At 38.8% G+C, this 20843-nt stretch overlaps 2 protein-coding genes across 4 annotated transcripts; both read left to right on the top strand.

The window, feature by feature from the left end:
• The first annotated feature begins 112 nt into the window (after window positions 1-112).
• LOC128613648 (zinc finger protein 383-like) lies at window positions 113-9691 on the top strand. Of its 3 annotated transcripts, none has more exons than XM_053634644.1 (4): window positions 113-490; window positions 2057-2134; window positions 2223-2314; window positions 4645-9691. In XM_053634644.1, the coding sequence occupies exons 3-4, from the start codon at window positions 2249-2251 to the stop codon at window positions 5242-5244; spliced, it is 666 nt and encodes a 221-aa protein (XP_053490619.1). In that variant the 5' UTR covers window positions 113-490; window positions 2057-2134; window positions 2223-2248; the 3' UTR covers window positions 5245-9691. The 3 variants fall into 3 exon arrangements, with proteins under 3 accessions (XP_053490619.1, XP_053490618.1, XP_053490620.1); XM_053634643.1 differs by having other exon boundaries at window positions 113-494; XM_053634645.1 differs by lacking the exons at window positions 113-490; window positions 2057-2134 and having other exon boundaries at window positions 2143-2314.
• Window positions 9692-12924: 3233 nt separating this feature from the next.
• Window positions 12925-16341, top strand: rplp2l (ribosomal protein, large P2, like). The gene is made up of 5 exons (XM_053634646.1): window positions 12925-13059; window positions 14221-14344; window positions 14781-14829; window positions 15033-15125; window positions 15247-16341. The coding sequence occupies exons 2-5, from the start codon at window positions 14222-14224 to the stop codon at window positions 15327-15329; spliced, it is 348 nt and encodes a 115-aa protein (XP_053490621.1). The 5' UTR covers window positions 12925-13059; window position 14221; the 3' UTR covers window positions 15330-16341.
• Window positions 16342-20843: the final 4502 nt, after the last annotated feature.

The raw sequence follows: 20843 nt of genomic DNA, 5'->3' as shown, positions 1-20843 counted from the left end.
CACAGATGCACAGTTGCATATAATTGTGGAATGTTATGGGACGTGGTGTAGTTTGCATAAATGCACCACATATAAAACAATCTCTGGAGAGCGCAGGTAAAGCTGTTACTCATATCACTCTGTCAGCAGCAACGGTCATATCAGACCCTCGGAAATATTAGATATTACGTACATTTAAAGGATTCAAACTACTGAGTTAGTCAAATCTATAACTCTCATATTCCGGAGGCGGCGCGAAGAGATGACGTCATCTGTAAGAGGCGATTCGAACGTGGTGGCATTAGTTTAAAGCTCACTGCGCATGCGCGTCCTTCTCTACACTGCTCTGTGCGCGCGCGTGCGTGTGCGAATGGGTCGAGGTGGAAGATAAAGAACCAAAACACACACTCTGACTCTTTAAATCAGGTTCCGGTAAAACCCAGATCACTTCACGGACCCTTTAAACATCCTGAAATCACCAGACCGGAAGCGAGGGACTCTGTGGAAACCGGTAGGTAAGTAAATAAAATAATAACAATAATAATCCAGATCAACTCACCTGTGCTGGTTTATTTAGCTCATAGCTGATAGCGCTTAGTGATAACACGTGGTTTATAAATCTATATAAATGATGTATCATGTTCTAACCTTTAGTTTGGGTTAGTGAAGAGTAATCAAAGTGTGAATGTTGATGGAATTGAATATAGCCACAAGACAGGAACACAATTACACCGTAAGACACAACCACCAGAACAAAAGAAAAAGAAAACAAGAAACAATAACCAAGTCCATAAGGAGGAAAAAGCAAGCGACGAAAAACAAACATGTATACAACATATTTGTATGTTCCGTCTTTCTACTTTGTTTTCTGAGACATTTAAAACTCTGAAACAGTTTCAGCACCTCACAGAGAAAACTATGAAAGCAGGACTGACAATTTTTCCATTTACAAGTATGAATATGATATTTACCCAACAACATTTAAGTCACCTTTAAAGGAAAGAAAATATCTTGTAAAACAATAAGGGGAGTTGTCTGCGTTTTAATACACAACCAGCTATGTAAATCAAACCAGAATTTAGAAGTAACCTCACAGTAAAAGATTTGCTGATCAAGTGTTTCACGAAAAGAAGGGGAAAAAAACTACAAGGATCCACCTCAAAATTAAATTGGTTTTGTATAAATCCACTAACAGGGTAAATCCTAAACATGAATTTGTAATAGGTCTCCTTAACCCTTGGAGCAACTGGGTATTTAAAATAAAAGGTAAATGCTTTATCCCTTACTGGAGTTCCAACATCTACCAGAAAGTAACACTGGTAGTCACCAGTGATACCATGCTTACATTGTTTGTAGAAAAGTTTATTATTATGCTAAATGTCAAAAAGATCAACATTACATGTTTTTAAAGAAGGAAGAGAAACTACAGGCCTGGATAAACGATCACATAAACTGCTTTGTATTATTCTTAACAGTCCAGTGAGCACAGAATTACATATCTTATCATAGCCCTTTGTTGGAATTTAACTCCATGATTATTAGTGAAATATTTATTAGACAAGAAATACCCATTAGCCTCTAACAAATCATGAATAAAAAATAATACCTTTGCCATACCAATCGCTTTTAAACAGAGATTTCTATTAATCACTACCGCCCTGTTGTTCCAAAGAGTGGCGTTATGAGCGGAAAACTATGGATAAATATCGTTTTCCAAAGTAACATTACTTATTTATGAAAATTTTACACCTCCAGAGGAATCTGAATCGCATCTTAACACCAAATCAAGACCGCTGTTATTTTTGAAAATATGAGTTGGAATATGATTCCATACTGAATTTGTCTTTTATTAAATATTCTCTAAGTGATTTTATTCTGAATGAACCAGGAAGAGATTCAAAATCAATGGCTTTCAAGCCTCCACGTTCTTACTCTTTAACTATATGGAATTTATGTAAATAGTGCGTTTAATTTTTCCATATAAATTTAAATAAAATTTAATTCAGAGTTAATTACTTTTGGGGACATATACTGTACAAAGCTTGAGATAAATATACAAGCTTGGATATTCCCTCAGTTTTAGTCAAGAGGATTCTGGAGCTTCCTTCTCCACACGGGCTTCGACGCGCTGATACTCTGCGTAACATCACTAAAGGTGAGTTCATCTGAAACGTCCCACCTGAGCTGCTTGGTTAACAGGTTAGTGATGGTTCTGGAGTCATGAATCTGTGTTTTTCTTCCAGTGTCCTGATTCTTTACACCTCTTATAATGAATGAGTCCAGACACCGCTCTTCAGGAAAATCTCCACAGACTCCTGCTGCTACTGGCTCAAAGGTAAAGTTTACTCATGTGTCTGATTTCTCTTTTCATTTTTAAACTCTGAGAACTTATGGTTGTGCCCAAAAGTTTGCACACCCCTTGCAGAATCTGCTAAATCTTAATACTTTTATCAAAATAAGACGGATCATAAAAATCCCATGTTTTTTTTTATTTAGTTCTGTCCTGAATAAGCTGTTTCACATAACAGATGTTTACATATCGTCCACAAGACAAAATAATAGGTGAATTTATTTTAAAAAATTACCCCTTTCAAAAGTTTACATATCCTTACCTGGATGATCCATGAATAACCCAAAAATATTACTGAACTGGATGCCATTGCTCATGAGGTATGGGCTAAAATTCCTCAGGAACACTGCCAGAAGCTCTGCTGCAAAAAGGAGCTCTACTAAGTACTAAAGATGCTTGCCATTAAGGGGCTGAATAATTTTGAATCTGGAGAAGTCATTATAAGTTGCGTTTTCAGTTGAATTTGGGGAAACCACTTGAAGCATTCATTGTGTTGAACTATTTCAATTGCTTTTATTTGATTTGTTCATTGCAGCTGAAAGTCTGTAAATTCTGACAATAAACCTGATTTGCAATTGGGTTGAAAAAATTTTATTGCTCATGTTCAAAACTAATGTTTATAGTTGCATAGCAATTCACAAAAATATACATTAGCGTTCTAAAGTTTTCCATCAGTGTTATTTCAGATACATCTATATAACGAGTGTAATACGATTCTAGTGTTATAGAATTTAGGTTTCTGAATAATAATCCACGACAGTGTGGGGTGATCTGCTCAACACAGTGAGAACGTTGTCATAAGTTTGTAGTCTGTTCTTTGAAAGCTCCAGAGCCAGAGTGCTGTAAACTTTCTGCCCCTTTTTTTGGTAAAATCCACATTTTCAGGTCTTTTCTCATCATGATGAGCCAGAAAAGAGTGCTAATTGCTGGGTGCCATTTATTTTAGTCCATTTTACTTTCACAGACAAAAACAAAAGAATATGTGAGCAAGCAGAATAAAAAAAACAATTCTCTGTCTACCCAACACCAGCCCGACCAACACACACACACACACACACACACACACACACACACACCCACAGCCATAACCCCCACCCAAACTACAATATCATGATCATTATACATCATTAAACAGTTCCTCCAAGTAATACAAATTAATGCAAAGGCAAGCAAACACTGCAATATTCGGAGGAGCGTGCAATTTTTTTAAATTACAGCAGATTTTCTGCAGTCAAAGCCGTCTACGATTCATGTGCGTCGAACATGACTACAGCTAAAAGGTCTCATTTACCAACAAACATCCCTGCGAAATAACTCTTTCATAAATTATCCAGTTATCTACAAAAGAAGCAGAAAAAAATGAAGGTTGCATTGCAAATTTTGAAAAAAGTTTTAGCATTTTTGGCTGCAACAGTTACAAGAAACTCCCTGAAATCTTGTACAGACTGATTTGTCACGCAAGCCTAGTGACTGTATACAAGATTAGCGACCACCATACAAGTCCCCAGGGGTGCGGCGTTACTGGAATTTTAAGAAGCATACATGTGGCATGAGCTATAACTTCACACCCGAATGATAGTTAGATTATTTTTTTAAGAGAGAATGTGTGTTGATTACAATAATGCTGTAATCCATTGTATTTGGAAACACTGAAAGTTCCATGTAGATTTTCCATAGTCTAAACACATTTAGTGCTTCAGCTTGAAAAAACATTGACGCCCAGAGCAAGGGCATCTTTGTATGGCTAGTCTCTGAATTTTATAAACATAGAAAGATCTACATGAACTCTTTCTGTGTGATCAATGATAAGAAATGATTTCTAAGTTCAACTGCCATGTTCATATTTGCTCATGAAAATGATCAGTCGCAGTGGTTTTGGCTGCAGTCAATGGAATTACATTACAAATCTAAAATTGCAAAGCTGTTACAGCTATTAAAGGTGGGTGATTGGGTGGTCGAGCTGTATTACCGTACTGTAGGAGATGTTTCCAACAACAATTCCATAAACACATGGGGACAAAATCTAATTGATCACTTGTGTGTGTATATATACATATGCACAGTGAAATTCTTTTCTTCGCATACCCCAGCATGTCAGGAAGCTGAGGTCAGAGTGCAGGGTCAGCCATGATACAGTGCCCCCAGAGAAGAAAGGGTTAAGGGCCTTACTCAGGAGCCCAACAGTAGCAGCTTGGCAGTGCTGGGGCTTGAACCCCCGACCTTCCAATCAGTAACCCAGAGTCTTAACTGCCAAGCCACCACTATCCACAAATCTAAAATTATTTAAGCATCTTGGATAATTTTGTATTTTCCAGATGTACCACTGCTCAGACTGTGGGAAGAGTTTTACTAAAAGTCATCATCTCAAAGATCACGAGCGGATCCACACAGGAGAGAAGCCGTATCGCTGCTCACAGTGTGGGAAGAGTTTTACCCAACTTTGTACTCTCCAACGACACCAACGTATCCATACGGGAGAAAAGCCGTATCAGTGTGGACAGTGTGGGAAGAGTTTTACTCATCAGAGTCCTTTCCAACAACACGAACGTATCCACACAGGGGAGAAGCCGTATCACTGTGGACAGTGCGGGAAGAGTTTTACTTGTCGGAGTAATCTCCGACAACACCAGCGTATCCACACAGGAGAGAAGCCGTATCACTGTGGACAGTGTGGGAAGAGTTTTACTCGTCAGCGTATTCTCCAACAGCATGAGCGCATTCATACAGGAGAGAAGCCATATTACTGTGGACAGTGTGGGAAAAGTTTTACCCAGCTGTGTACTCTCCAACAACACACACGCATCCACACAGGAGAGAAGCCGTATCACTGCTCGCAGTGTGAGAAGAGTTTTACTTGCCAGAGTAATCTCCAAAAGCATAAGCGCATTCACACAGGGGAGAAGCTCACAGTCTAGGAAACGTTTTCGTGACTGGAGAACCCTCCACAGCCACCAGCAGAGTCCTACAAGACAGAAACAGTGCCTCTGCAGACAATGTGGACGGAGCTATGCTCACTCAAGTTCATTACGGACACACGAGTGCACTAACATAAAGCCATCCAATCTTGACATGTGAATTTGTCAAATTAAAATACATGTTTTATTTTTCTTTATTAAAGGGTGGTAAAGAGACATTCAGGCATAAAACTATAAAATTATATTACTTATGGACTCTAGTATTCTGTTGCATGGGACTTTATTGCTTACTCTCTGGGTTTTAGCAGAATTCATGATTTTATTTAGTTTTCCGTTTTTTCCCCAAATGCTACAATAGCAAGCATGCAATCCATATATTTAACCGGTGGGAATGCCCACTTTAATCGACCAATCCAGACCTCTGAGTGCGACACATGACTCTGACATCTCCCTCTCACATAAGACTTTTCATTTTAAATGATTTGTAAATGTGAGCTAGAATTTGCTTTATAAAATGTTGCGTTGTGCATAATAGTTACAGTTTTCAAAAAAGACAACTTGGAGTGTCAGAAATTTATACCACATCATCTCAGGCTTTATAATTTAAATATTTATTGCAACAATCTGTGAAATATGAGCATATACAAAAATCTAGTTAATTGTACCTATATGAAAAGTACTTTAGTCCCTGTCTTCACCGACTTCATTTTCAGATCATAAGGATTTTGTTTTAAATAGTGTAGTTTTAGATGAAATACAATAGGACAATTTTTTTGCCAAATGAATATTTAATAAGGGCAAATCAACATTTGAAGGAGTAAACTTCTCAGCTTTCCCATGTCCATCTGATAATATTATACTCTTTACTGAGTATAATGGGCATTAGATATTATTTCTCACATTTTGATCAAATTAATGTATGCAACAGGGTTGACATCATGATAACAGGACTGACTAGAGTAACAGGGTTGAGAGGACAATGTTTTTGTGTTGTTGTGGTATTAAAGAATGATTTTGTATTTTTGAAGTATTACTGTTGTATCGTTAAAGTATTAGATTTGAGTTAATGTTGTTTTCATTATGCATGCTGTATAATGTAAAGTAGACATTCACACATACAGGTGCATCTCAAAAAATTACAATATTGTGGAAAAGTAAATTTTTTTCCCCCCATAATTTAATTTAAAAAGTGGAACTTTCATATATTATAGATTCATTACACATAAAATGAAATATTTCAAGCCTTTTTTGTTTTAATCTTGATGATTACGGCTTACAGCTCACAGAAATAAAAAATCCAGTATCTCATAATATTAGAATAAAGAATTTATAATAACAGTTATGTCAACAGTTATAAATTCTCAAGGTAGATCTGAGCATACTGGAACAGATACACTTATGTATAATCCCCCTGGAACTTTAAAAAAAAAAATAAACATTTTTAGACCAAACAAAAAAATCTGAAACCCACCCAAATGACTTTCAACAACAACAACTCTACATTAGAGAAATATGTGTGTGTGTGTGTGTGTGTGTGTGTGTATGAGAGAGAGAGAGATGGACAAAATCTGAAGACCATGTATCATCTGCACCACCAAAAAAAAGAATATCCATCCCCAACCACAGTTCGATTTTTATAGCAGATAATTACAGATTCAAAATCATTTCTTCAAGCAATGCCATCCCTAAAAAATTATCATCCATGACTTTGATTCTTTGCAAATTGCTAGATCTGGAGGCCCAAAATTTTAATATTTACTTCTGCTGGGTACCTGGACACTGGAATCCCAGGAAATCAAGATGCTGACATTGCTGCAAAAGAAGCATTATCAGCGGATTTCTAAAAGTGTCCAATACCTCCCATTGACCTAAAACCCATAATAAACTCCTATATTAACAACAAATTGCAAACTGAGTGGGACCAGTGCACCATGAACAAAATCCATGAAATCAGCCCTATTGTTGGCACAAGAAATGTTTCTCTGTTTTTTAGGAAACATAAATTTTAAAAACCTTATATAGAGTTCCTTAGACATTTCTCGCCATGAAAATAGCCATAGAAGCTGGCATGGCATTAAAAAACAAACTAACTAACTTTTATTGGCATGTGATACTGAATGAACAATGCCCATGCATATCAACAGAGCATTGTGAATTTGGAGACATCTTGACCAATAATTTTCCATCTTTTTTGAGAATCCAGTGGAAGTCTCTGAATACGTTTTGAGTCTATACTTCTGGACAAGCTTGTCTGTGACTGTTTTTGCTATCAGGTGTCTTTTTCTTTCTGTTGTGGCACTTTTGTACTTGTCATGCAGATCCTTGACAAAAGCAAATGGAAATTCATGCATTTTCTCACTGATGAATGGTTTGGGAAGTTTCGCAGTAGGTGTTTGACCTCTGAGCTAGGGGACAAACTTTTTTAATAGCTGTTATCTTTTTTTGTAGTTTTCTTTCCAGATTCCATAGTGCATCATTTGTATGCTTTTTGGACTTTTTCGCCCTGCTTCACGGTGCCTAAAATTTAAACCAAAAGTATCAAATTACTGACAATGTTTAGATCTGTCCATAAAATAAATCTATTTCAGGCTTTTATCTACTGTTTTATACTCCTTGTGTACTCTATCACTCCAATTATTGGTAGAATACTTATTTTACACAAATAAAGCAGTGTCGATTGTGTCAAATGCACTGTAAACTGATAAAGCGCAATGTAATTCCCAAAACCTAACATCGAGGAACCTGTTTGTTGTGGATCTGGCTCTGGGGTCTCTGGTGGTGTTGTCAGACAGTTCAGTGCAACTGATGCTGCCTTTTTCATAGCCCTGCACTTTGTCTGTGCTATTCTCCAGTTCTATCTCTTTGACCTCTGCTCTCCCTCACTGACCATATTTATAGTTTTTATCTTCCCAAGCTCCCTGTCTCTCTTCCATTTCTTCCTTTCTGTCTCCAGATACTTTGCCCTTCTCTGGGGATCCGCGTCTTGATCAGCCCGATATCGCCTTTGCTTCTCTGCTGCACTTAATGGCATTCTACTTTTCTATAACATGTAAATTTGTAAAAAAAAAAAAAAAAAACAAAACATGCATAATTAGTTTAACAATTATTTCTAGCTAATAATCACAAAATACTCCATACTCAACAAGTAACAGTATTGACCCCTTCATGGGGTTGAATAATTTGCTCAGTGGGGGATGCTCAGTTTGCCTTCAACCCAGATACTTTGTGTATAACCCTTGGGGAGAGGTTAGGCTAACAGTTACACCAGGCCATGGCTCATCAAACAACTTCTTTGTCCTCACTTGAGGAACTGGAATCTGTTTCATCCTGCTGCAGTTGTTCTGAAATCCAATCTGGCTTAGGGGCCAACCTTGTATGGCCAATCTCTTCTGGGCTCAAATACCTCTAGGTACACCTGTTCTCCAGGAGCCACTGGAACATCTGTCTCCTCTCTCAGTCTCCTGCACTGTTCCTGTGAATAGATAGCTTCATACATAGCAGTTAATTATCGCATATATGCTCTTAGTTTCCTCTGCAGTTACTCCAGCAGTGGTCCTTCATAAGGACCTCTCAGATATGACACAGACATGGGTCGACCTGTAAGCATTTCATGCGGTGTTAGATGCATATTTCTGCGATAGCTTGTTAGTGCAAGAGGTAAAGTGTAGATACCCAATTGAGTTTAGTGTCAGCACAAATTTTGTTAAGCTTAGCCTTAAAGGTACTACTTACCTTTTCCACCATTCCCTGGGACTGAGGGTGATAAACACATCTCTACTTTATTCACAGTTACTGTAACACTGTTACAGCTCTGACAATGCTGAGCCGTTGTCAGAGCTAATCTGAGATGGTATGCCATATCTAGGAACTACCTCTCTGGTCAAAAGTTTTATTACTCTTCCTGTAGCTTGGTCTGCTGATGGTGTTGCCTCTCCCCATTTTCTGAACCCATCTATCACCATGTCTGTGTAGTCTATCACCAAGTGCTTGAACGGCCCTTCTGGTATTGGTATGTGCCTTATTGGTGCTGATGTTCCCTGTCTGACATTATTTTGAGCACAAAACTCACATTCAGTTTAAAAAAAAAAAAAAAAAATCCACCATTACTTGTAAGTACAGAGATCAGTACCCTTGCTGTTTTATCTTTCCCATAATTTCCTCCTCGAGCACTGGTAAAACCATGCGCATCTGAAATCTGTACAGTGAGAAGTGCAGTAGGTACAATCATCATGGCAGAAATCAGTTCAACTATTCGTTCAGTATGTTAAAGTGGCATTCAATTACTTTGTCTAAAACCTCTTAACCAGTTTGCACTCTGTAGTGATAACTTTTAATTCAGCCAATTGGGCAGAGCAGGGGTGCTCATAATGTGTGTGAAATTTTAGACACAAAATCTTTCAGATGGAAAGTCTGAAAAGTTCAAATGTAGGCTTGAGGAAATATGAATTTCGGCTAGGCAATCGTGAGTGTTCTCAGTGACTGACTCAACAGAATTTACTAGGCAATACAACACTGCAGTTGGTGTGTTAGGTACACTAATAGGTTTAATAGTTACATTTTGAGTGGCACAAAGAATAACTTCATATCCTGGTCTTTGTTGAGCTGTCATGTGTTGTATGTGGATATAATACAAAATGGTTGTGACCTGATGTGATGAGTGTAAGATCAATGTGTGAGAGAGCAATTTACCCAGTAGTCTGCACTAAGAGAGCAGACCTTTTGCCACCAAATCCAATGTTTTCGATAAATAAACTAAAGACATGTAAGCGCCACCATACTCCTGAGCCGGGACCCCTGCAGCGTCTACCCCTCCCTCAGTCTCATATAAGAGAAAGTCTTTGTTGTAGTTTGCCAGCCATAATACAGGTGCAGTGCATAAGTCCATTCAATCTCAGGCTTTTTGTTATAACACCCAGCTCTCAGGATTTTGTCATGAACAGAACAATCAGTGATCCACTGACGGCAATAGTTGATAACGTCCAGGAAGCTTAAAATTTGTTGTGTGGTATGGGGCAGAGGATGTCCCCAATCATGTCCTGTCTGCCTTGGGAGCGTGAGAATTCGAGGGAGTCTCTGACCACAGAGGAGAAGACCGCAGGGTAGTCCACAGCCCCTGAGGGAGACGCACCCAGGTGTATTATTGATTTTGGAATGTTAAGGCGAGTAATGGCCTTGTGCTCTTACATGCAGGCTCACTGGAAAATAGGGCTGAACACAGGTCAACAACAGAAAAAATAATAATAATCATGTGGAATAGAAGAGGTTACAGTAACACTACAGTACACTAATGGAGTTACTGGGTTCATTGATTTGACTAATTTTGTGTAAAATGTCATCCACTTCCTCCAGCCTTAGACACTGGTTACTGGGTGTGTTATTATAGCAGAATTGTTGTCAGTCACACCCTGCTGTAATAATGCTAGAATAACTGGGTGTGTCCCTTCCTCCTTTTCTGAGGACAGAGGGTATTGTTTACAAATCACAGGATGACTATGTTTCACTTTAGCTTGATAACTGTGTACATGTTACCTGTCTTGCTTCGACCTTATGTAGCCCATAATGTGCCAGGTATGTTAGTGAGTTCAGGATGAGGGATGCCACCATCACTGTCCGATTTGGAAACTGGGAACACACAACTGCAAAGCCCATCATTAAATGTGAGTGACATGTTCAATTTGTGCATCAGCTCAAGGCTTAGTAAATTAAAAGGTGAATAATTATCAGGTGCTTTACTGTACAGTACAATACTGTTCAGTTTTGAACAGATTAAGAGTTCTGATGTTTACAGAGCATGCAAATTGCTTGATATAAACAAATCACCACTTAAAATTATTTAAGTAATCTCAGAGAGGCTATCCGGGTTAAGTAAAGGTTAAATAAATAAATAAATAAATAAATAAAATAGCTCTTTCCACAGGTGATCGTAATTCCCTGTGTTTCTTGCAATACCCTACTTAATCTTTCATCTATTCACTTTTTTTTTTTAAATCTTAGTGTAATGTACTTCTCTATTCAAAGGAATAACACCTCTCATAAAGGAGTCTTCTACTCTCATGTTTAGTTAATCTATCATGAGATCTCAACTCAAAGTTTAGATCTCAAAGAGTTCCAGCCTGTTGTCTGCAAAAATACAACCCCAAGCGGCAAAAATAATTATTCTCACTTCCTGAATTGCTTTTCTTAATATCCTTCTGGTGAATGGGGGGAAAAAATCCTTTACTCTAAGACTATTTGTGATGTAATAAGTTAACATAACATCTATGCTAACGAGTGATAATCCCAATACTACAGAACTAAAAAAAAAAAAAAAAAAAGAGTATATGAGGTTTAGATATGTATTTACATTTCCCTAGTCTCTTTTATCCTGCTCATTTTTATGCAAAACAATCTATTGAATTGATGTTTTTTACTGTGTACAATAATAGTGTTTATTTTAAAAGGGTAGTACCTTAAATTTGCATGCACGCTTTTTTCCCTTATTAACTTATAATGTGTTACTCTGCACCACACTCAAAATATTACTCAGACCCTTCAAATATATGACACATTTAAATTTTGTTCACTTTCTTTAAATATATCTAATATATCTAGGAGTAATAAGTATATATATTTAACTAGTCTAACATAAAATTTTATCATCTGAGTGTTATTTCAATTTAACACAAATCAGTTTCCTTTGCTGAGTGCCATTTGTGAAAAGCATAAAAAAAATTCACTTTATAAATATATCCACTTCATTTAAACTGCATCAGATCACATTAAGTTGGCGTTGGGTTTTACTCATGCCAGGAACTCTATTTCCCATAGTGCACTGTGGCCTACAAACATGGCTGCAGCTGAACCAGATTTCTGATTAACAGATTTCTGACCTGGAGCACAAGAAAAGCTAAAAGATGGGGTTGAAAACAGAAAAATCAATCTCCACAATTAAAAAACATTATGCACATTTCATGTACATTAAATGATATTAAATTAGGGATGACTCATCATGTATTAACCAAGAAAAATAAGCCAAATCTGTGCTTGGCAAGCGTGAGTTTTCACAATTCCTAATGACAGTGAAATTTTTTCCAAGTCTGTCGAGTTTCTAAGTAACTGGAGGATCTTTTCCTCCTTAATAAATCACCATACCTCCAGTTTCCTTTCTGGATCACATCGACAACAACCAGAAGAACAACCAAACAATTCTACAAAACCAATATCTTGGAACATTTCTTGTTCTAGTATTACTCACAGAAAGAAAAAAAAAACAACACTTTCCCAACTTCCCATGAATGCTTTTCACTTTTATCTCAGACGCATTCAATCCTTAATCCCCCGTCCTCTCTCCCTCTCTCTCTCTCTCTCTCTCTCAAGTTTCACACAGACCCAGGAGCACAGAAAAACACCTGTAAAACATAGAAGTTTTCTTACACTATATGTGCAATCAATATTTAGAAGCATAATCTAGAACCATAGAACACTGTAATAGTAATAATTCTAAATGTTGGTTATACATATTAATTGTACTTTAACATATCCAAATGTTAGTTACACATATTTAGTTACACACTGATTGATTACACTTTATATTATTATTATTATTGTTATTATTATTATTATTATCATCATCATCCTTTCTTGTGTATATTGAAGCACTTTGAAATTGTGTGTGTGAGAGAGAGAGAGAGAGACGTGGCTTTCTACCAATAAGCGCTTCAGCCTGATCACGTGACCGTGGTTCCCGCCACTACGTCCGGTTTCCGGGCCCGGTCTACTTCCTTTCCGCCTGCACGCGCTCTGTGGTGAACACGTTACCCCACTGCTCTCCGTGAAGTGAGTGTTCAGATAAAGTTGTATTTTGTTTGAAAATATGAAATAAAGTCAGTTTGTTTGTTTTGTGTGTGTGTGTGTAGAATTACTCTGTGAGACTGTGAAGTCGAGCTGAATTTACACAAAAAAAACGGCAGTTATATTTTTCGCGTTAGCTGTAAGCTTCAGGCTAGCTCCTGCTGCTGTGTTGTAGATCAGTACAGGGTTTATGTAAAAAAATTTTTTTTAAAAAACCGGCTAATGTTTGCGGAATATATATGTGTGTGTGTGTATGTATATATATATATATCTATATCTCTATATATATATATATATATATATATATCTCTATGGACCTTTACAACAAAATTAATCCCTAAAATTGAATTACATTTCGAGTAAGAAGGTTTCAGAAGTTGTTTTTTTTTTTAACTTTCAGAAGCATTAATTAAAAAACAAAAACTTCTGAAACCCTCTTACTCGAAATGTTATTCAATTTTAGGGATTAATTTTGTTGTAAAGATCTATATATATACACATACACACTTAATGCTCAGATGTTAGTCTTCAAATCTAAAACACAGCTGTGTGTATATATATATATATATATATATATATATATATAAATAAAACACATAAAATAATAATCAAGCATACACACTTGCATACAAAGATAAGTTATGGTCCTACAGTTTTATCTTCCAGCTTGTCTCGTCATAGATTACGTTTACACAGACAGCAGTAATCTAATCATTGACCTTATTCTGAATAAGACAATATTCTGATTAAGGTGTGTACGTGTCTGCAATTTCCTTCAATAATCCACATGTTTTCATTCGATTTGTGTTTACTTCGAGTATGACTTTAGTCGGATTAAGGTCATCAATAATCACTGTTTACATGCTAGTTTCGTCTTAATCGGGTTAACAGCGGATTATTGTTGTCCATGTAAACGTATGGAGTGTAGACAGATCCTGGGTGTGTGAGAGGAGCTATATAAATTAAACATTTGTTTAAATTAGTATTTTATTTCTTAATTAAGAATGGAAACACGTACGTTGGAGCCAGAATGTAGAAGAAGAGACATGCAGTGTATACATGGTTTGCATGAATGTGCTGTGATTTATGACCGGCTGTATGTCTTGGATTAAAAGATCTTTGCGTGTCTTATTTTATTAAATGAAGGATGCGTTACGTAGCTGCTTACCTGCTGTCTGCCCTCGGGGGCAAAGAGAACCCTACTGGCAGCGACATCAAGAAGATCCTGGAGAGCGTCGGCATCGAGGCTGACGAGACCCGCATGCAGAAGGTGAGCTGAGGGGAGAATAAAAATGACCCTTCTGGGTCTTTAAAAGTGATTCTGTTGCTGGAGATTCCTATCGTATTACACTTAAACTTATACCACAGTGTGGCTCTCGGGTTCTTGAATCTGGTCAGAAGGTGTGTGTTATTTCTGTATAATGGCACGACTCATACAGTAGGTTTATATCAATGTGCTCGTTTGAATACGTTATCGTTTCTATAGTAACAGCTGATCACAGGATCTGTGCGGCAGACATGCTGCATAAATGGATTTAAAAAGGGAATATATTGAACATTTACGGAAGGCGTGTCCAGTGTCTGCGCCTTCTCTCTCGTTCCGGTTCCTTAAAACATCAGAGATGCATTCACGAGCCAGAGCCCAAATGTGTCCTTTTGTGCTTCGTGTTGTCATAAAAATAAAATTTTTAACCCTATTTTCACAGGTCGTGTCAGAACTCAGTGGCAAATCAGTCGAGGATGTGATTGCTCAAGGTGAGTCTCTGTCCAAATGCTTTAAGCTGCCATCAATAAATGTCTTTTACATAAAGGGATGTTTGCTAAGGGCCCTCTATTATTTCTTTTGTCCCTACGAGGGAGCAGCGACTTAACGTCGGGAAACCCCGAACACGTTTAAATCGCATCCTTGCGTTAATGCACTGTGGTTTTTTAATCTGCGTTCTCATTTTCTCTGTCAGGTTACAGTAAACTGGCCAGCGTGCCAGCTGGTGGCGCGGTTGCGGTGGCGGCGTCCGGTGCTCCCGCTGCTGGAGGAGCCGCAGCTCCTGCAGGTTAGTGGCTCTCCTGCACACCTGACGTTTTATACACTGCGTTGTCAAGACAAAATCTTGCAGCAGAGCTGGGGTGTCTGAGTGTTCAGTAGCTCAGTGTTCTCCTACTGTACTTTTTCAGCTGCAGCTGAGGAGAAGAAGGAGGAGAAGAAAGAGGAGTCCGAAGAATCTGACGACGACATGGGATTCGGACTTTTTGACTAAATTACCGTGTAATTCGGGACCAAAATAAAAAGTGTTTGTTTAAAAAAATTTTTTTTTTTAAGAATCTGTCATTTGTCATAAAATTTGGTATGAGTGAAATGTAGAGGACAAGTAATAACCTTGAGTTATTTGTTAATTTTACATTTATTCACTTATATGACTTGGGTTTTATTACCTGACGATATAATGAGTGGAACATCTTGGACTATGTAAAGCCAAATTAAGTTAAATACAGGTCAGCAAAGTATGAAAGTTTTATTAGGTATTTTAAAATGGGAATATTGTTCATTGATCTGGTTTAAAGAAGATTTTTCCATGCTGTCGATACACAAAAGTAGGAAATCTATCTTAAATAGTGTGACAAATTTGCACCAAACAAATGAAATAAATTTTATGTTAGTTCTGGGAATCGGGGTGGGTCTTTATCAAGTTCCTTTACACCAGGGGTGTCAGACGTACGGCCCGCTAGGGGGTTCAATCTAAGTTAAATCTAAATTATCCGCTAGGGGCGCACTGTTTTAGTCAGAGTAGAAGACGCGGCACATCTCTGGGACTCAGGCCGAACAGCAGATGGCAGCAATGCGCCTTCTGCTGTTTTCTACTCGTCCCCACACCCTCATTAGCCAAAATGTCTTTGTCAAAAAGGAGAAAAGTGGATACAGAGTGTAGAGTTTTCAAAAAAAAAAAAATGGACCACTTCCTATTTATTCACAGAGATGAATGGGTAATAGTTTAAAAATGTGCAGTTTAATGTTAGCCAACAGCTTCACTACAAAAGAGTTTGGTTTGGTGGAATCCTATTGTTCATGTAATGCCATAAATTTTAAAGTGCAGTACTATATTTGTCAGTTCCAAATACCTGTGAAGTTTTTTGCATTTGTACAAACACTGTGACCAGTTGTAATGCACACATGTAAATGATAATCAGAAGCAAATTGCATGTTTGTCTTAAGAAATCTGAGGTTCATGATATGTTTTGATGATATTTCATTAAATATGAAGATTTTCCTAATGTACTTGTACTTGTTTGCATGAAAACAAAGGGAAAACATGGACTTATTGTTATTTATAGGTAATTATGCTGTGATTTTACTGGCCCGGCCCACTTGACATCTAATTAGGCTATGTGGTCCCTGAACTAAAATGAGTTTGACACCCCTGCTTTACACAATGGAAAATCAATTCAATTGATTGAAGTTCAGTTCTACTTTCTTGTCCACAGTAGTGGACTTTATTGTCTGCTTCTGAGGAACATTTAAAGTAGGAACCTGTTCATAGTTGCTAGTAGAATGAGGCATTAGTATGTATAGCGTTTTTAACAGTGGACATTGTTCTGTGTGACACTGGACGCAGAAGCTATAAATCATTATTCTTCTCCAGCTGTGTATTATAAAGCCAGATGGTCCTAAGTGTACGGAAGCTTTTGCTCAAGTCTTTTTGGGTAACAACTTAGCACAGCCTAATATAGCATTCTGATGATGTATTCTTAAAGCGTAATGAAACACTAAACTACATTTTCAGAGATTTTAACAGAGGTGTTCGTATCTCACATCATGAAAGACAATCTTAGCATACGTTACTTTTTTAATTGTAGGAGAAAACTCATTAATTTTGAGCATTTTTCCCACTATTTTCGTCTTCCTGGTTTAAAATCTTGGTCACAGGAAGTGACTTGGCAATGTACTATAGTACTTCGATGAATTGGCATGACTCATAATTATTCATGAGCCTGCGTGTTCTTATCCTATGAGAAGATGCTGTCGCTTAATTATTCATAACAGCACGTGATGCTTTCGTAGAATCTTTTTCGTTAGTAGCTGAGAGGGGCATTCAAATGGGTCGCAGGTGTTTGTTTCAATGGTGTAAGAGTTCGAGTGTGTTTTCTCGTGAGAGCTATGAGAATTGGAGAAAGGTGGACTTCAGACTTGCTCATCAAAGCAGTTTGCTTTTACACAATGATGCGGTACTCAGTCCCGAGGACTTTTCTATCCCTTCAAATGAGGTGTGTGTCTAATTTTAACTGACAGTTTTACTTGCCTTTTGAGCTAATTAAACCGCCACGCCCACTCCCCCTCTATTCTTCGCACAGCCAACCACGCTAATTTAATCTGCATTTTTCAAAAACACTGAGAGGTAGACTTGAGCTGAAAGAGGGAGGTTTCATGACCCTTTAAACAATTATTTACAGCAGTGTTACAAACTGATACCGTTTTATTTATACAATACCACTAGATGGCAGATCAAACTATTTCTTTTTCAGCCTGCATACACAAGATCCCATCTGAGACCAGCAACAACATAGTATAAAGACACTCAAGAAGACATTCCTCACACCATTACACCACCACCATCAGCCGGAACTGTCGATCCACCACAAGCTGGGTTGTGCTCCCTTGTTGGACTGGGAGAAGCAACGCTTACTGGAATAATAACAAATCACTTTAATGGTTAATAGAACACTAGAGATTGGCACCCTGTCCTGGGTGTACCCTGCCTTGTGCCCGATGCTCCCCGGGGATAGGCTCCAGGTTCCCCATGACCCTGAAAAGGGTAAGCGGTATAGACGATGGATGTATGGATGGAGAACACTAGAGATGATTTATATCTGTTTCTACAAACAGCCACAGATGAATGTGGAATGCATTGTGGAACAAGTGTGAACACAATATATGGACGTTTTATTTATACAATATATGGACGTTTACACAATATATGTACGTTTTATTTATCTGTATAGAAAATCTGTTTTTTGTTTTTCTTTACTCTTCCAAATCAGAGTAGAGCTGAAAAGTGGAAGTGAATCTGCATTTCTGATCAGAACATGCGCTTGCACAGCTGAGAGGATTGTTTTGGGTTTTTTTTTTTTAGATGTTGCTCCCAAAATAGAGGTGGTTTTATGATTTCATAAAGTGCAGGTGTGTTTAAAACAAAAAAAAAAAAAAAAAAAAACGGTACAGTGAACAAGGGTGAAAACCTAATTTAACTGAATCATTCTGAGAGTCAGTATATAATGTCAAACTGAATTGATTTGGATTAAGTCCATTTCGCTGTAGCTATCAGAAAACGTGGTCGAAGCGTGATATTCACGGTGTGAGATAAAGGTTTTAGACATTTTTAAGCAGACTTGTTTTTTAAACTGGCTCCTTTCCTAACACGATGTTTTCAGGCAGACCCCAAGGTAGTACTGGAAAGTAAATACAAATATTCCCATGATGTTTTACTAAAATAAAATGTAGGATTTCTTAAAGTTGAAGCGTCAAGATATGTTATATGTTTCTTGGTCGTTTGCCAGAATTCAACCACAGTGACATCTGACAGGTTTACTTCCTCCTTCCTCTGCTCCGTGTTCACTATCACAGACAGCCATTTGGGCTTTCATTTTTTACTTTAATGGTTGAAGGGTTTTATTTTCTGTGTGTCTAATCTCCAGGACACTCATGCTCAGCTTTACTCTCAGTGGTTTTGTATGAAAATGCCAATCAATCATTTCCACAGCAATCAGCTTCCCTGTAACAACAACTACACAGGCCCTCTCTACATAAGACATTTAAAAAAAAAACAAAAAAAAAACATAAATACCCAAGGATGGTCAGGAGTATATTTGGTCTCAAGGCCAAATCATATGACTCAATATAAGTTTCAAGATGTGTCAATAATCTGCTGACTATTTGGAATGACTATGTTGATGGTCAAAGAGAGAAATTATACTGGCAGAGTTCTGAGAAGAAGTTATAGCCATGTCCTTAATTCAGTCTAAGCAGGATTTCAGGATGCCATGCCCAGTTAAAAAAAAAAACAAAAAACAACAACAATTTGAATACTTAATATCCACTTGTCTGTTTAAAATAAATAAATAAATAAATAAACCTTGTTCGTGTACATGTGTACTCATAATTGAAGATTAGTTTTATTCCACCGCTAGTATCTCAGTCTAATCTCATCTTGAGTCTTGGGGAATTTACCGCATTACAGTTTCCTCATTCTTCTGTTCATGAGATGTGTAACATTACCTTGCGAGGACACAAGCGCAGGCAGAGCAACAGCAGGGAGACGCAGAATTCACCGGCGTGAGAAGTCTGTGACGACTGACACTGTCCAGTTAACGTAGCGTAAACAATCCAAAAGGGGTAATCCAGAGAATTGTGGTCAGGTACAAGAAAAGAATCCGTGAACCAGGGAAATCCGATACGTAAACAAAAGGCTTGGTAGAACGACAGCGTTGAAGACACTGAGCGTTTACTTCGCGCCGAGCTGTTGTTAACGAGGTCTTATATAACCTTGGGCGAAGCACAGGTGTTCGCAATCAGTACTCCGGCGAACTTGAGCGCAGGCGCGGCTGGGAAATGTAGTTCTCGTCGGCGCTGCAGCCGCGAGTTCGCTGTGGCGTAACAGAGCCCCCCCAAAGGGCTCACTCCGGGAGCCGAACTCCTCCGAGGTCTTCCTCTCCTCCGGAGTCCCGGTCGCTCTGTGTGAGCAGCATGAAAGTCCTCGTGCAAGTGTGCGTCCAGAATGTCCCGGGATGGGATCCAGCACTGCTCCTCTGGGCCGTAACCCTCCCAGTCTACCAGATACTCGAGTCCTCCTCTCCTATGTCTGGAGTCCAAGATCTCGCGGACGCGGTAGGCTGGGCGGCCCTCAATCTCTAGTGGTTCCGGTGGAGAGTCCTCCGGAACCGCTGTGGCCAAGGGACCCGGTGTCACCGGCTTGAGGAGAGAGACATGGAACGATGGGGCGATGCGGCTGTGCTTGGGTAGGTCCAGGCGGTACATGACCTCGTTAATCTGCTTCAGGATCCGGAAGGCGCCGATATACTTGGGTCTCAGTTTCCTACTCAGGAGTGGCGACTTCAGGTCTCTCGTGGAAAGCCACACCCTGTCCCCGGGTTGATAGTTGGGGTGACTCCTGCGGCGCCTGTCCGCCTTTTGTTTGGCGATGCGGGAGGCCTGCACCAACTGTTGATGGGCGCGTTCCCAGACCTGTTCACTCTGGTGGAACCACTCATCTACTGCTGGTGAATTAGTAGGGGAGGCGTTCCAGGGACACAAAGGCGGCTGATAACCTAAGACACACTGGAAAGGGGTGAGCTGGGTGGCGGAGTGTCGTAGGGAGTTTTGTGCATATTCGGCCCACGGGAGGAAGTGACTCCAGTTCTCCGGTTTGGTGGCGCAAAATGTTCGGAGGAATCGTATGACTTCTTGATTCACCCGTTCTGACTGTCCGTTAGCCTGGGGGTGATAACTGGACGTAAGGTTAACGATGACTCCCATCTTCTCCAAAAAACTGGCCCGCACTCGAGACGTGAATTGCGGCCCCCTGTTGCTCACGATCTCCTCTGGAATGCCGAAGTATTGGAAAACATGTTGGAACAGTAATTCGGCTGTGGCAAAGGCCGATGGAAGCGCCAGCAGTGGAATCAGGCGTAGCGATTTGGAAAACCGATCCACGACCACCAGTATCACCGTGTTACCTCAAGACTCCGGCAGATCTGTGATGAAGTCCAGAGCCAGATGCAAC

The sequence above is a fragment of the Ictalurus furcatus genome, chromosome 10, assembly GCF_023375685.1.
Source record: "Ictalurus furcatus strain D&B chromosome 10, Billie_1.0, whole genome shotgun sequence".
NCBI lineage: Eukaryota > Metazoa > Chordata > Actinopteri > Siluriformes > Ictaluridae > Ictalurus > Ictalurus furcatus.
Note: the sequence above shows the minus strand (reverse complement) of the source record. Positions and strands in the feature narration are given on the sequence as shown.